The sequence below is a fragment of the Tenrec ecaudatus genome, chromosome 7, assembly GCF_050624435.1.
Source record: "Tenrec ecaudatus isolate mTenEca1 chromosome 7, mTenEca1.hap1, whole genome shotgun sequence".
Taxonomy (NCBI): Eukaryota; Metazoa; Chordata; class Mammalia; order Afrosoricida; family Tenrecidae; genus Tenrec; species Tenrec ecaudatus.
Genome location: NC_134536.1, coordinates 1,460,748 through 1,478,059, shown reverse-complemented (window position 1 = coordinate 1,478,059; position 17,312 = coordinate 1,460,748). Strand labels below are relative to the sequence as shown.

The following is a 17,312-nucleotide window of genomic DNA, read 5'->3' as shown; positions in this document are numbered from 1 at the left end:
TCCTGTTGGTGCGGGCCTTGCCACAGCACCCCCTGCACCCGCAGATGCACTGAGCGGCCGTCGTGATCCGTACATGGGCCCCTGTGGAGGGCTTCTCAGCCCTCGGGCCACAAGAGGCCACACCCCTGCCCCTTGCTCCTCAGAGCAGGAGCCGGCTCTATACAAGGAGTTATGCCCAGCAGTCTAACTTCTGGCTGGAGCGCCTTGCAGAAGGACCAGCCTGCATTCCAGAGACCATCTGTTTGCTTCGATGGGTGCTGGCTGCAGAAAAGTGGCTCAGAAGCCATGTTCTGATGTGATGTACTTGCCCCATCCACAGCCAGGGGTGCCCACCTCTCCCAAAGGGTTTGGATTGCACATGGACACAAGAGAGGATTGCGGCTTCCCAAAAGAAGAGGCGAGAAAGGGGAAGATGAGAAACCTCACTTGGATCCAGGCTAGAGTGGGTGCATGAGCCTCTCCCCGTGCCCTTCTGTGCAGCCCAGCGTACCGGACACACGGCCAGCATGGGGCAAGTGCCACCACTGCTGGAGCCCATGTGGCCTCCACCCGGCTAGGAGATGAGAAGAGTCCCTCCCACCCCTGTGCATTTTGGTCCGTGATTTCTCCACTTGACAGCTGAGCAAGCTGAAGTACGGAGGCTGCTCTCAGATGGCAGTGCCCCCAGCCCCTGGCTCCCAGCAGGGTGGCATGGAGAGGTGGAGGGCGGACCCCAGGCGGGTTGGGCTCCCTTTATAAAGGTGACCTGTGCTCACACTGGGACAACCTATGGTCGGCGGTGACTGCTCCGGCCCAGAGTCCTTCCACTGGCCACAGGACACAGTGACGGCTGGATGATGGTCTCCGTGCAGGTGGACATGCAGCTGTGTGAGGTGCCGGGACCTCAGCCTGGCCACAGCCACAGGCACCCTCCCTTCTTGCTGCAGGGAGACCCATACAGAGACATGAGTGTTGTGTTCTCGTGGAGCTGACTGTAAATGCCTAACTTGGGCAGGTCGCGGCGGCCCAGGCCCAGTAAGACCCGGCTTCCACTCCCTCGCTGAAGAGTGCCAGCTGACGTCCCCATGCCGAGCTGGTCAGGGCTTTGTTTTGATTTGGGGAGAGTGGGGTTTCCTGCTGTCTGGAGAGGCCCCCTGGGGTGCACAGCCAGGGCAGTAATGCAGGTCAGCCAAGAGACACTGAGTGGAGACTGCTCCCATTCAGCACAGAGCCCACCCCCACGTCTTCACGGCAGAACAAAGACCCAAGAGCTAGAGGCCACTTGAGCATCCACCCCCACGGCCCACAGCCTGCCTCCGTGTCCTTAGGGGAGGACAGCCTGGATTTTCCAGGAGCAACAGTGAGCTCCACACACTGTCCAGGTGAAGCCCCGGCCAACACCTTCCTGACAGGTGGCCCTGTTCTTCTCCCCGGTGACCTCATTCCCACGGGGGCCTACAAAGCTCCCCAGCCCCTGGAAGGCTTGCTCCCCGTGGGTCCTGGGACCTCGCGTGGCCACACATTTTGTGAATTTTGATGCCCACTGGCTTTGTTTCCTTGGCCAAGCCCGAGCCCTGGTAGAAGCAGCACGGGATGAGTTACGAGTTAACCCTGAGCCTCAGAGGCCGGAGGAGGCGGGGGGCGTGGCAGCGGTGTGACATCACAGGCCTCTTCCCTTTTCAATGGGTGAACGGCACCAGCTTTGCCTCTGACATCACCCCCCAGAGTGTCCCCAACTCCTCCCAGGGTTGCTGATGCTCCTGCTCCTACCAGCTTTGCTCAAAAAACAAAAATAGAGCATTCTGGGTGGGGGAATGGAATCATCTACCGAGATGAACTCACAGGTAGTTGTACGGATGCACGTGTGCCTGCGTACACAACACGCGCTTCTCTGGGGGCACTACACCTGTAGGGGAGGGGGGCTGTCGAACTTACAGCTCCCTGTGGCGGCAGTGATACTGCGCCTGGCAGTGGGAGGCCCGGAACACAGATGTTATAATGTGGGCAGCCAAAGAAGGCGATTTCATGAGAAATGAGGATCTCACAAAACACCCAAACTCACTGACACCGAGTCAATTCTGACTCAGTGACCCCCTCCCCAAAAAAGCCCCCCTGCCCACACACACAGCGCCATCAGCTGAGAATTGCCCGCTCCAGGGCTTGCTGATGAAGAGCAAAGCCTCCCGCCTGGAGCAGAGATCGCATCTCAACATCAAGAGGAGGAAAGCCTCCCGCCTGGACCAACAAGCACCATCGCCACAACGGAGGAACCTCAAAGCTTGCATTCCATTTGGGTCCACAGTCAGCACCCCGGAAGCAGCAGTCAGGAAACCAGAGGCCACGTGGCGCTGCTGCCGGGGCCCCTTGAGCGTGTCAAGAACAAGGACGTCACTTCGAGGACTGAGTGGTGCCTACCCAGGCCGCAGGCCTCCCACCCCTCACATGCCCTAAGAGCTGACGAAGGGAGCGGCTGAGCAGGGTGCCGTCAGGGGCGATGGAAACACCAGGAAACACCAGAAGAACATGCCCAATCGGCGCTGGTGGCAGCCCAGCGGCAAAGCTCGTGGGAGAGAGGATGGTGAGACAGTCTCCCTTACGCTGGGCCAGTCCTTGGAGAATGACACCCCGCTTGGTAACGTGATGGAGAAGGGGAGGACTCTCCTGAGATGGACGGACAGACACCATGGCTGCAGCAACGCACCTGAACGTACCAGCGAGGCTGAGGAAGGGGCAGGACTGGGCAGTGCTTGCTCTTCCATCCTTGGGGCCACTGTGAGTCAGAGCTCACAGGCGGGCACCTGACAGCAAGGGCAGCAATGCTTTAGGGACGGCCCCTCTGTGTAATTTATCAATTGTCCCCTGCCCGTGACAGAGTGGCTCGCCAAACAACAAGAGGCTCGTGGCAGAGGGTGGCTTTGGCTACATGTGCCCTCTGTCCAAAGTAGGAATCCTCATTCCACTTGGACTTTGGGCCTCACCCCCTGGGATCAGCTCCTAGGGAGAGGTGATCAGCTTCGGGATCAGCTCCGAGGGAGAGGTGACTCTCGCTGATGGAAGAGCCCCGCAGCAGACTGCTGGGATGGGGTGGGGGCTCGCCCCTGAACGTTCGGCTGTGAGTGTGGAAGGCAGGCCCATGCCTTTCACTCGGCACACTGCACTGGGCACGCACTTTCTTAGCCCACTCTTCTCACCATACACACCTCAGCCCACTCAAGCCACCATCGGCACGCCCAGCTCTGAATGCTCCAATACTGGCTAACTCTCAGTGTGCGCACACGTGCACGCACACACACGTAGGCAGGAAACACACACACAGCCCTGCAAAGTGCAGAGTTCGGTGGCGACATAGGATGCTCACAGAGGAACAACTAACCCAAGGCCCGTGTACTGATCAGCCCTTGATGGGCCCGACCAGCCTGAGCACCGGGGAGCCTCACAGGCACCCCAGGTTCCTGCCAGGACAGTCTCATTATTCTCCCTTCAGAGGTGGGACACAGCAGCTCCGAGAAGTGACCTGACCCAGTCAGGACCGCACAGTAGAACCAAGAGCTGTCCCCAGCCCCTCCTACCCTCTGACCCCCCTGAGACCAGGCGCAGGCCACGGCAGGAAGCCCTGTTGGACTGGTCCTCCTGCTCTCCTCAGTCTTAGGCGCATCCCTCAGCTAACAGCAGTAGGGGAGAGGCAGCGTTGATATCGGTCCAGAACAGAGCACCGCCTTCCTGGCTCACAGTTCATGTGCCCAAGACATGGCGTTCTGCTCGGCGAGTGACTCGCCATTTGCTTGTGGGATTCAACCTCCTCCCCAGCCGTGAGGGAGAAAGGCGGGCCCTCTGCCTCCGTAAAGAGCCACGGTGGCAGAAACCCACCGGAGCAGTCCCACCCTGCTCTGGAGGGTGCCCAGAGCGGGCACGGAATCGCCTGTGATGTCGGCGAAGATCAATGCGGATGCCCGGTCCCTCCAGAAGGAGGACGACGCCCATCTCCGAAGACAGGCACTAGGATCCCCTCAGAATTGAGGGCGCGGAGGCTTAAATCCGCTCACTTTGATGGACGTGTCGCCAGGAAGGGGCAGTGCGATGGGGCACTCCGATGAAGAAGAGGGTGGGGCGGGGCTGTGAGGACGGAACGCTAACAAGCAAGCGTGTGGGAGCTCCGGTTCTGAGTGGACGCTTGCCCACCCTGAGAGAAGACGGAGCCACGGCCCTGCCTGTCGGCTACTTTCTGTTCTCAGGCCAGAGGGCTGCACCTCAGCCCCCAGGCCCCACCTCGGACGCGTATTGATCTCCGAGGATGACACGCGCTTGAAGGGAAGCCCCAGTGTGGAGTGGGGGCACTGGATGCGTTCAGTTACACGCGGTTTTAGGCAAATTCACCTGTGCAGCTAACCTTCCTTGTGGAGGAAGAGTGGCTTTCTCCTCCGGTCAAGAGCGACCGTCTCAGAAACCCACAGGGCCAGTTGGACCCTGGCCTCGAGGGTCCCTGTGAGTTGGAATGGACTCCATGTGGTGACCTTTTGAGCCTAGAACCCTCTTTTACAGACTTCCTTACAAGCCAGCATTTGTTTTCATCTTTCAATCTCCTCTACCAGTATATATTTTCACGTAAAAATCGTATCCACAGTGTTAGATGTCTGCAGTCCTGAGGGTTGGCGGGGAAATCGGAGGGACAGGAAAAGGGGAGACATGATTCCTTTGGAACTTAAAAAGCAAGCCTCCTTGGTCTTACTTCTCCCCTGGGACACGATATTCTGTGATTTAAAGGAGAATCAAACCGTGGCGACCTCATGGCACTGATCTCACGGTGGAGGGATGTTCTTGGGGCAGGGTGGGGTGGGGTATCCCTTTAAAATGGGAACACCCTGCACCTGAAGGGCCTGGAGAGACAGCAGAACTGCCTTCAGTGGCTGGGAGGGGTCCCTGAGGCCTGGGTTCTCCAGTGCACGTGCAGCGTGGACAAGGGCCCACATTGGGCAGCACCCTGAGGCCAGAGCTGGGCCTGTAAGGCCGTCCAGGGGCATCCTGTGTGAGGAGACTGACCTCCCAGACTCAGAGCACTCTTGAGAGAGCCACATGGGCTGAAAGCCCAAGGAAGGAAGCTAGGGTGTCCAGGGCCAGCTTGGAATGCAGAGTCAAGCATGGAAGAGAGGGTCAAGTGGCCCCCAACAGCATGGCCGCATCGCCTCCTGAGACCCCCGATGAGGATGGAACCCCTGGCTGGTGGGAACAGTCAGCATGCACCAGTCTAGCCAGAGGCACCTGGTGACCCTCTGTCTGAGGGTGGAGGGGCAGCCACAGGATGACTCAGCTGGGTGGCTGGACACATACAGGGCTGGCAGATGCTGCTTCTGGCCCACCCCAGGCCCACACAGAGTTCCCTAGGCTGGCCGGCCGTGCCCCAGCCCACCCATTCTGAGGTGGGAGTACAGAAGCAGTGTGTGCCAAAGTGCGGCTGTCTTACATATCCTACACCGTGTGTACCCAGAGGGTCCATGGGGAGCCGACGGAGGGTCCAAGGGGAGCCCACGGAGGATCCATGGGGAGCCCAGAGGGTCCAAGGGGAGCCCACGGAGGGTCCAAGGGGAGCCCACGGAGGGTCCAAGGGGAGCCCACAGAGGGTCCAAGGGGAGCCCACGGAGGGTCCAAGGGGATCCCACGGAGGGTCCAAGGGGAGACCACGGAGGATCCATGGGGAGCCCAGAGGGTCCAAGGGGAGCCCACGGAGGGTCCAAGGGGAGCCCACGGAGGGTCCATGGGGAGCCCACGGAGCCAGGGCCACCCTGGGGCTTGTAGCGCATCCCGAACACTTGCTCTTCTGTGAAGGTGTTAGCAGCTTGTTCACCACTACGAAAGCCCAGTCTCGCCACCTTCCTATTCTTACAGGAAACGGGGCAGAAATCTAGATAGTATTTAATACACCCCTGGGGGAGGTTGCCTATCAGATTTATATTCGTTTGATAAATACCTGTATGAATAAATTTTCCGTGACAAAAACACAATGTCTTATAGCATTCTTGTCAAGTAAGATTTGGCAACTGATTTGTGTTTTTGACGAATAGAAAAATGAAGATGGATCCAGGAAAGTAGATCAAAACTGGAACAAGGTGAACCAGCGTCCAGCTTGATAAGGACACAGGGAACCCGTATCGTGTTCTGACTGAACAGCCACCTCACCCTTACGCACCCGGGCCAGGGCTGCTCGTTTACACCATAAGTCTATCTAGTGCATCCCTCTCTCTCTCTCTCTTTAAATCATTTTATCAGGGGCTCATACAACTCTTATGACAATCCATACATCCTTCCTTTGTGTCGAGCACATCTGTACATTCATTGCCCTCATCGTTCTCAAGACATTTGCTCTCCACTTCAGCCCCTGGCATCATTATTCCCCTCCTTCTCTGCCCCCCCCCCCTTCACGAACCCTTGATAATTTATAAATTATTATGTTGTCATATCTTACACTGTCCAACATCTCCCTTCACTCACTTTTCTGTTGTCCATCCCCCAGGGAGGAGGTTATATGTAGATCCTTGTTATCGGTTCCCCCTTTCTACCCCACCCTCCCTCCACCCTCCCGGTATCGCCACTCTCATCACTGGTCCTGAAGGGATCATCTGCCCTGGATTCCCTGTTTCCTGTTCCTATCTGTACCAGTGTACTTCCTCTGGTCTAGCCAGATTTGTAAGGTAGAATTGGGATCATGATAGTGGGTGGGGGTGGCAGGGGGAAGCATTTAGGAACTAGAGGAAAGTTGTATGTTTCATCGTTGCTTCCCTGAACCCTGACTGGCTCATCTCCCTGAGACCCTTCCGTAAGGGGATATCCAATTGCCTAGAGATGGGCTTTGGGTCTCCACTCTGAACAACTCCTCATTCACAATGGATGCCTGATAGCTGATCCCTTCGACACCTCGTGTTCACACAGGCTAGTGTGCTTCTTCTATGTGGGCTTTGTTGCTTCTGAGCTAGATGGCCGCTTGTTTACCCTAAAGCCTTTAAGACCCCAGACGCTATATTTTTTGATAGCCGGGCACCATCAGCTTTCTTCACCACATTTGCTTATCTAGTTCATCTCTTGTTGAATAAAACGAGAGCAGGCAATTTCTTTGCTATTTATGTTGGGTTCCAACAAACATCTGTCCAGGGTCAAGGTGCTGTGGTACTCCGATGATCTCTCTCTGTCAGTGAGTGATCTATTGGCTTACTGAATTCACTTATCAAATCAACCAGCCTATACAGTGACCCTGTGTTGGGTTTCTAAGGCTGAAAACTGGTATAGGTGCAAACAGCCTCTGCTTTTCACCATGAAACGTTGGCAGATCTGGGCTTCGTGCCAGCCTGCCTCTGACCCGACATGGTCACTCCCACTCCTGTGACGCCATCCGAGTGCCCTGGGTGATGAAACACTTTGTTCATTTTAAACACAGACACCCACTAAGCAGTTACTGTGTGGGAACATTCATGGGCTAGGGGCACTTCATTTCACCGTGTAAAAAAGGCTGAAAGCCAACAGCAAAATAAAAGCAACGGACACTGAGTATGCCACAGGGTAGTTGCCCTCGTCTGCACAGGACCAGGGAGAACGAGGAGACTCTTTGTAAAGAGCTACCACCTCAGAGACCCACAGGGGCCATGCTCCTCTCCCCTGGGGGTCGCTGGGAGTCAGCTTTGCCTGGACGACAATGTGAGCAGAGCACCCAGAACCACATACTGTGCACGCCCTCCAACGCTGCGGACCTAATACAAACAACACATTATACTGCTTTAATACACATCTGTGAGGAGAAAATCTACTCCTCTTATTTAAGACAGGAAAGAGCAATCCATTTCAAGTTTGGCATTTTTACATAAAAACTTGAAAGGCTGCTAACAACCAAGACGGATTTGTTTTAAAAATGTGAAACAATAAACAAGTTTCAAACGGTTTACGTGTCGTTAAATAAATGTGTCCCTGGGGAGAACCACAGCCACGGGCCACAGATAGGCCACTGAGATGGCTGCGCTGGAGCTTGAAGCTCAAAGGCAACTGTGATTATTTGGAAATCCTCCGCCTGCTTTCATTCCATTGTTGAAACACGATCCATCACGCACCAGGTTTAAGTGTCACGCGATGCCAACGAGGCCTGACCCTCTTCAGGCCGTCAGGAAGAACACGCGTCTGTACAACATAAATCCGGCCGAGCAATTTCATGGCCCGTGTCTGCACATCAGCTCCACGCCATCTCTTTGTGTTCTACTCATTTAGGCCGATTTAAATCAAATTATAGTGCAGGGTAACTTATGTAAACTAGAGTTTCCTGAAACATGACTTTCAGCCTCCGTAAACACGGAATGTCTGCACTGTTTTTATTGGTTAATTGTAACTGGCAGCCCACTTACAGCCCTGGAGATCTGCTAGCAGCAAACGGGGTGAGATACAAAAACACGCTTGTTCTCTGAGCCCACGTGGCTCTCGCTATGTCAAAACCGAAGCTGCCGCCAGCTGAGAGAGCGTGCTCGGAGAATGTGCCATCTGGAGACGCCGCTCACTACCTTTGGTGCAGCCCCTCCCCCGTCTCGTTTGCTCCTGCCACATTGCTTCTCCGGGGAGGGAGGGATTGTCAAGGCCACCAGTGAGCCAGAAGCATGCACTGTCTCCACCAGGTGCCAGGCACCAACGTATGTGATGCCGAAACCGAGCGGGTGGAAGAGAGCTCTGACAGAGCAGTGACGCTCTTGAGAACAAACAGCTCAAGTGTCTAAAGCTCATGGGAGGGACTACAGGTTAATATATTTTTTTAATAAATGTGAACACCTTTTCCTTAACAACAATCTAGGATATATATTCTTATACATTATTTTAAAATGTACCTCCTATTGCTACCCATCTATCTAACGGTCAGATCTTTCACGTTGCCTCTTCTTATCTCAGGCCAATAGGAGCCAAGAAAGACCAAAGGGGCTGTCCTTCTCAGCAGGACCAGCTGAGCACAAGCAGATGCACAGGCATGGGAGTGCCCACGGGGGCGGAGGACCCCGATGGAGTGGACGTCAGCACTGAGCTTGTCCCATCGAACCTACCCACTGCGATGTCACTCACGGCCACCCTTTCAGATCTGATCGACACTGGGGAACTGGATTAACCCTACTCAGCACTTTTCAGCTGACTAGCAGCTAAACTCTGTCCACACACACAAGAAGCCTTTGCTGTAAGTCACTGAGCTGGTGAAGATGGCTAATAGAATTATGGAACTTAGGGGGAAAACCACAGTCCTCACCAGAAAGTTAAGTCCCAGCAAGTCCTGCCAATGTTGCTGATCATGGAACCGGCACTTGCTAGCCACCTCTCTCTCAGTCATGCAGGCGCTTAGGCCATCTTTTGAAACATGAAGACCAGCGGATCCCCTGCTGCTGATGGTGGCCAGTACCTGTTCTCGACTTGCTTGTATTGCCTGGAACCAGGATGTGTAGCTGGGGCCACAGAGCATGCATTGCTTGCCACCCTCTGCACAGAAGCCCTCTCCACACAGAAGGTAGACGGGAGTAGGTCTGAACTGGAACAGTAGTCACCAGGGTGACAGTGCTTGGTGCCAGGGCCCTTAGAAGTAACCACTTCAATAATAAAGAAAGATGGGGTGGTCTGCTCCTGAGCGATGACCTATTAAAAGCCGTATGAACTGTATTGGAGCCGTGACTGAAGCTGAGTCTCTCGCGTCAGAAGGCACTCAGAATATCACTGAGAATGAGTTGCCTTCTTACAATAGACTCAACTGGAATAGTGTAAATGGAATGAGGCCTCAGGACATCAGTCTGCTGGCGGGGCACGGCCCCTGAGGAGGAGGGACAGCTGCAGGAACCAGGGCATGGAATGCACCCGGGACTATCTAGGAAAAGTGGAAGTAGTCAGGAATAAAACGGGCAGATAATGATCAATATCCCAGGTAGGAGCAAGTTGAAATGGACTGGCATTGGCCATTTTGAATCAGGCAAACATATGGATCCCTTTGCCAGGAATGTCACATTCTGGAGAAACGGCACCACCTTCCCCATCGAAGAGGGCATTTGAAGATCTGTCTGGAGGTGCATTTCAGGGTGTGGTAGGAGAATATCTACACACATACAAGAACATCCAGTCAATACAGCTCTTCTTCAAATTTACAAAATAAGAACTAGAGCTGGTGATGAAATTGGAGTTCCACCAACTTCTGTCTACAAGTGCGCAAATGATCGTTATTGGCGATTGAAATACAAATTTAGAAACAAAGAAGAAGGACTAGTAGTTGGAGACGATGGCCGTGGTGATGGAAGGAGCCGGGGACCACACGATGGGATTTTGACGGGCCAATGGGCTTTCGTCACTTCCCACATTCTTCAGAAGCACAAATGGCAGAGCGCATGGGACTCCAAGTGGCTGCATCTGTGGGAGGGACGATGTTAGTACTCAGGGTCAGCAGGCAGCGCGAAGTCAGCACCTGCTCCTGGGCGAGCGCAGGTTGAAGTTGAAGAAAATGAAAACCAGTCCAAGTAAGTTCAACCAAGTGGAAATATGACCTCATGTCTTTCTCTCCGGAATTTCGAGAACGTCTCAAGAGCAGATGTAATGTGTTGAACACGAATGACAGCAGACCTGATGAGCTGGAGGTGGACACCAAGAGCATCATACACGAAGAAAGCAAAAGGTCTTTAAAAAGAAAGACAAGACCCAAGAAGACGCTGGAAGCGACTCTGAAACGTGCCCTTAGTCACAGAGCAGCCACAGCCAATGGAAGGAGGAAATGAAGAAAGGGGCTAAACAGAAACTCCCAAAGGATCGCTCAAGAAACAACACAAAAGATGACCCTGAGGCAAACATGGCGTTAAAAAACCAAAATGTTTGCATATATCAGACAGGAAAACCGGAGACAACCCAAGTCTCGAGTTGTGATATTGAACATTCAAATACTGAATGATTCAGAAAGCATAAAACGATGGGAAGAACACACAGAGGGACTGTGCTAAGAAGAACCGGTCGACATCCCACCATGTCAGGACGGAGCCTAAGAACAAGCACCACTGGCCCTGGAGGGAGATGTCCAGGCTGCACTGACAGCATCAGCCAAACACAAAGGCCCGGGAATGGACAGGACACCAATGTCAGTGTCTCCACAAGGAGATGAAGCACCGGGTGCATTCACTTACCGCCAATGCCAAAGAATCTGGAAAAGAGAGATAGATACCTGGCCAACTGACCAGAAGAGCTCCAAGGACCTTTTACTTGAACCCATTCCAAAGACAGGTGATCCCACAGAATGCAGGTGTCACAGGACAGTGTCTTCAATGTCACATACAAGTGCATTTTGCTTAAGATCATCCAAACGCGGTGATAACAGTACATTGACTGGACTTTCCCAGAAGTCAAAACTGGTCTCAGAAGAGGAGATGGAAAAAGAGACCTCATTGCTGACATCCGACAGATCCAGGCTGAAAGCAGAGACTGCTAGTAAGAAGTTTCCTGTGCTTCAGTGACCTTGCAAAGGCATTGGACTACGGGGATCATTACAAACATGGACAGTCTTGGGAAGAAAGGGAATTCCAGAAAGCTTCATTGTGCTCACGTAGAACCTGTATATGGACCAAGAAAGAGTCTTTCAAACAGAACACGGGCTGCATTGTCTCCCATATTCATTCAGTTTGAATGCTGAGTGGTTAATCTGGGAAGCTGGACGGTATGAAGAAGACCACAGGATTGGAGGAAAGCTAATCAGCAGCCTGTAACACGCAGACAGCACAGCCTTGCTTGCTGAAAATGAGGAAGACGCAAAATGTTCTAAATAAGTTCAAGGGCTTTAGCTTTCAAAATGGATTCCAATGGCAAGGCAACAAAATCCTCACAACTGGGTCAATAGATAACATTATGATAAATGGAGAAAAGACCGAGTTTATCAAGGAATTCCTCTCGCTTGGATCCACAATCAATGATCATGGAAACAGCAGTCAAGAGACAAACAATGCTTTGCAGCGAGCCAATCTGCTGCACAAGACTCCTTTAAAGTGTTGAAGAACATGAGTGTACTTTGAGAATTCAGGTGCACCTGACTCAAGCCATGGTCTTTTCAATTCCTTCCTATGCATGTGAACGTTGGGAATAAGGAAGACCAGGGAAGATGGATATATTGGAATCATGGTGCCGGTGAGGAATATTGAAAGTACCAAGGATTTCTAGAAGAACAAACACATCTGTTTTGGACGAGGTACAGCCAGAGCCCTCGTTAGGACCAAGGTTTCCTCTCATGCACTTTGGACGTGTTAAGAGGAGAGACCAGTCCCTGGAGATGGACACCGCGGGAAGACTCTGGGGGAGATGGACTGATACAGAGGCTGCAACAACGGTTCGTCAAGAACAGGATTGTGAGGGTGGCGCAGGACCGGGCGGTGTCTCGCTCTCTTGTGCACTGGCCTGCAGCGAGCCAGAGCCCCCAGGAGGCACCCAACCACGCCCACTTCTTTCAAACCTGATGTACGCTTTCCTCTCACCCGAGCTTTGTGCGTTTAAGCCACCCATTCACGTCCTCAGCACATATTTGCTCAGTGTCTGTTACGTTGTAGACACTGCTCTCGGGACCACGAGGGAACTCTTGAATGTGCACACAAAGCCTCCCTCGCATGGCGCTAGCTTCTGTGCCATGTCCAGACAGTCACTCGCTTCCGATCTTTCGTTGCAACAACCGACACGCTCAGTAGGCAACCTTACAAGTTACGTTTTCTCACAACTTTGCACTGCCACCTCACGTAAGGTCCACAACTGCCCTAGGACGTGGGTCATTCATCCCTGTAGAGCTGAAGGAATTGACACAAAAGAAGGAAGACCCACCTCTGGTCCCACAAAGATCCAGGGCAGGTGGAAGAGGGCTGTGTCCTCCCATCAGCCTTCATCAATATTGCCACTTAACACACCTACGGCACTGTGTGCTAACCTGTCTGCTAACATGCCTGGTTGCTTGCCTGGACATTCTTGAGGACAAAGATTCTTATTATCGTCGTTAGAATATCTGGGTTTTATACACACAAACCAAACCCATTGCCACCGGGTCCACTCCAAACCATTGTGATTTACATAGGGTCTCTGAGGCTGCAGATCTTTATGGGAGCAGTCAGACCCATCTTTCTCACAAGAAGCAGCCGGTGGGCTTGAACCACTCACCTCGCAGTCAGTTGTTCGGTGGCACATGCTACATGAATGGAGGGATGGATTTAGAACAAATGAGCCATCCAGTAATACATTCTACTGACTTGTACATGTACAGAAACAGTGTACTTTACCATGGACACATGCAGAAGCCACCAGCCAACAGCAGCATGATAGACTCTCTTTCCCAGTGCACACGGAACATTCTCCAGAACAGTACCTGTGTCAGGCCACCAATCAGGCCTCCACAGATTCAGAAACATCCAAAGAGCACAAAGAGAATTTTCTCAGATCACAACATAATAGAGGTTGAAATCAGCAACCGAAAGACAAAAATCAAACAACGCCAACCCATAGAATAGTACATAGCAATTACTAGTGTTGAAAAGGAAACCTACATATCTCAATAGCCAGACGCTTAATAGAGCTTTGATCATTCAGCTCAGTGGATGTGGAAAATATTCTTTGAGGAGCAAGACGTACCCCCGATTAAACGGAGCCTGGATGCTAAGAAGCCTTTGGTGATATCTGCAACCTTTGACCCTCGGGGCCAGTTGCAGAACAATTAAGTTGTCAGTGCCTCTGCCACTGGACCACTCTGAATCCAGAAGGGTTGTTTCTCCCCATGAGGACTTATTAAAAACTAAGCAAAACTTCATTTGGAAGGCAAAAGAAGACGTCTGCAGACAGGCCATCAGTCACGAGCGACAGGTCCCATTTCAGAGAGACTCGGTTCTCACCAAACCCACTGAGGTTTCTAGCTAGAGGTTAATCCACCCCTCCATTGGCCATGAGGCCCAGACAGCCGTTTCAGACAGTGGGAGGTGGTCAGACCAGCTTCGTGGCAAACCCAGTGCCCACAACTGAGGGGGCTTGGAACGGAATTGGCCGCACGTGTTCACACCGCAGAAATGAAGCTGACACCGTCATGTTTACCATCAACCGTTTCCATTTTTATACTTAGAGTTGCGGACCAACGTCATCAAGAAGTTAGAGCTGACCAGAAACCCCAACCTTCGCCGCAGTGGCCAAGTCAGAAGGCTTGCTCTCCGTGGGCTCATGTAGCCAAGGGTGGCCCTGCCCGACTTCCCGCTTCCAGAAGGGGAAGCCACAGCCTCGACCTGTTAAGTCCCTTCTTACAAAGTCACCCCAGACCCCCCACATTACCTGAGTTTTTGTTGGTCTTGTTCTGCCGACTTTTCACTTGCTCCGTCCACAGGGTGGGGTAACGTGATGCGATATCTAAGGATCCAAAGGGAGGAAAATGATTCTCAGGCGTCAGGGAAGCACACGGACTCTCAGAGAGTTTTAGCATGTGGCCTCAGATGTTTTACCAAAGCAATATGAGAAAGCACATGACACGTGTAAAGAAATAAGCTGACTGTACTAGTTAGCGAGAAGAATTGTATATATTTAAAATTACTGTGTTTGCCTATTTTCTTTTTGGCTACTTTTTATTTTATTAACACGCCTCTCGGGACACAGTCCACGAATCATACAAGTCAACAGTTCACGTGCATTAAAGAGAGCGTGTGGTCACAACTGTGACCGGCTTCAGAACATTTTCCTTATTCTTTTATCCATTATTATTAGCTGCCCATTGTCCCCTAACCTCACTTGCTAGAATGCTAAAGATGTATCAAGCTAGTTACTGCCTCTTTGCTATTTTTAGAAATATAAAATATAATTAAAGGGATGGTTGAGTTCAGACGGTTGCCACCTGGAAGCCGCACACGTAGAAGGCCCTCTCGTTTGAATTGGTTTATAGGGGCAGAGAGGCCGCACAGTGGTGAAGACAGGCAAGCATGTCCTGAAGCCCCAGGCAGTGGACACGCTCGATACATGCACAGGGTTTAAAATACAGCTTTGTCCAGAGCGTTTTGGGGATGCACACGTTAATGGTATCGTTTAACCACCAGATTTGACGTGGGCACTTGGGGGTCACTCCTCAGTCCCTAAGAGCAGGTCCAGGAGGGTGAGGGTAGAAGTGGGCTTCACGGGGTTTACAGTGGCCAAGCTTGTGGGCAGCATCTCGAGACCAGAATGCACACCCTCGTGTTAACTGCTTACAAAGGTGTGCAGTCTGAGCAGGCCAACAGGGCACGCCGCCACACCCCTTTAACCAGGCGTGCTGTCTTCTTCAGACGGCAACACCTCAACCCTAGCCAGAAGCCACCAGCCACTTCTGCTCCGTGTCATTCTCTTCAGATCTAACAAGGACACAACCAGCAAGCCGAGACAACGTGAAATGACGGCAGGAAAGCAGCATGCTCACAGATAGCATTCAGCAGCCACTGTTTGCCAAAGGTCACGAGGGAAACCAGGGCAACGGCCCGCGAGGCAGGCAATGGCAGGGTGGAGCCAGTGGGATGCCTGTCCCCTGCCTGCACCACCCCTCCCGTCTCACCTTCCTCATCGCCTTGGGGCTGCGTCTCCAGCACAGGTGGGGCTGCATCATCTGAATTCAGAATGGAGAAGATTTGCAAGGAGACTACGATTACGAGAGTAAGTTAAATCCGTGCGCACACGGGGTCTATACTGATGGTGCCTGCAGCACCCCCCCAGACCCCTGGGGAAGGGGGCTCTGATGCCAGGGTTGAGGGGATCCCTGCTGGTGGGATGAGGGTAGGGGTATCAGGTCCGATCCTGTTCTCCAGAAGGGAAGAGGGAGGAACCCTGGACGCTTGGGGAGGGACTCAGTTCACCAGACTTGTGAGGGGAGAGCCTGATTGCAGGGGACAGAGCTGGGCCTTCCCACTTCTGGGGTTGCCTGAAGTCAGGGACTGTGGTGGGGGAGTCATACACCCTTAGGACCTTGCTCCCCAGGTTTGCGCGGGGCACGGCATGAGAAGAGCTGGGGGGTGCCGGGAGAATGGAGGCAGTGAGTACGGAGGAGTAGGCTCCCATGCTGCAGAAATACGCCAACTAAACTCTCTTCACATGCACATGTGGAAACCACGTCTGGGTTCCACGGGAACCAAGCCCCCACAGGAACTTCTAGAAGTTATACTCCACACCAGTGGGGGCTCCAGCCACACAGGCACCCGACCCCTCACCCCTTAAAACATCTCTATCTATCAATCGATCCATCCTTTTGCTCAAGCTTCATGTGATTTTTTATTGTATGCAAAATCCAGAATAAAATCTTTAAGGAACTGTGATAGACAGTGGTCAGCTAAGACTGATATGTGACCTTCCGACCATCTGAATCATAAAAAGTGATGTTTATCTGAAACTCTTTTCAGAAAATAAAACAAAAATGGCCATTTTCCAGAAATCCTTTGCACAGCCCGCTCCCTTGGGGAGGAAGGGTTTCCGGCTTGACAAGGAGAGGGCCAACTTGCTGTTGTCGTGAAAGTGCTGACAAATGTGGCCCGTTTATTTCAACCCCCCCGCCCGTCGAATCTCAGTAGGAACGATAAACTCAGGGTGTGTCACTACTGAGCGTTACGAGACCCTCTTCCAAGACCCGAAGTCCGTGAAGTCAAAATGGCATGTGGACCGTGTTCACACGTCTCCAGGGAAGCCAGCATGGAAGGGGCATGCAGTCTGTCCTGTGCGTCTCTGCTGAGGTCGCCAAATTGTTCCTCACATCCTCCTGCCTTTCCGCACCGAGTCCCAGCCTCCACTACCCCGGCACACGAGTGGCTATTTTATCCCTCCATCCACTTGCCCTCCCTCTCCAGCCAGGCCCGGGGGCTCCTTCAGATGGATTGGGCTCCCCTACCATCCCTCCAGCAGCACCCGCTGCTCCATGAGGGCCCCCGCAGCATCACCCTTCCCGGCACGGCCACATCCCCTAACACTGCCCTGTGTGGGTTCCTCTCTGAAGCTGTCAACCCTCATGGGAGCAAAAAGCCTCATCTTTCTCCTGAGGAGTGACTGGTGGATTCGAACCCCTGGCCTTGTGGCTAGCAGCTGATACTGAACCCACTGGCCCACCAGGCCTCCTTCCATTTAAGGTAGTTACCTGCTTTTCCTGTTCCTTCCCGCTGAGGCAGCTTCTCATTTACAGAACCTGCATGGGGAGGTAAGAATGAAGTTACTGGCTGGGATTAGTCGTCTGATTCAGAACAGTAGCAACGAAAATAATTTTATGGTTCGGGGTCATCACATCACGAGGGTCACAGCATCAGGAAGGCTGAGAACCACTGGATCAGAGGGTTGTGGATGGTCCCCATGCACAGGCCCCC

At 52.8% G+C, this 17,312-nt stretch overlaps 1 protein-coding gene across 2 annotated transcripts in view; it reads right to left on the bottom strand.

Annotated features, from left to right (window-relative positions):
* The window catches only part of SMOC2 (SPARC related modular calcium binding 2), a 106,718-nt gene that overhangs the window by 32,718 nt on the left and 56,688 nt on the right, over positions 1 to 17,312 (bottom strand). The window contains exons 5-7 of one of the 2 annotated variants that reach the window (XM_075554259.1): positions 17,090 to 17,137; positions 15,527 to 15,610; positions 14,287 to 14,361 (exon numbers count right to left, since the gene is read on the bottom strand). In XM_075554259.1, coding sequence (XP_075410374.1) covers positions 14,287 to 14,361; positions 15,527 to 15,610; positions 17,090 to 17,137 — 207 coding nt within the window. The remainder of the gene's footprint in view (positions 1 to 14,286; positions 14,362 to 15,526; positions 15,611 to 17,089; positions 17,138 to 17,312) is intronic. The other variant, XM_075554261.1, reaches the window with a different exon arrangement.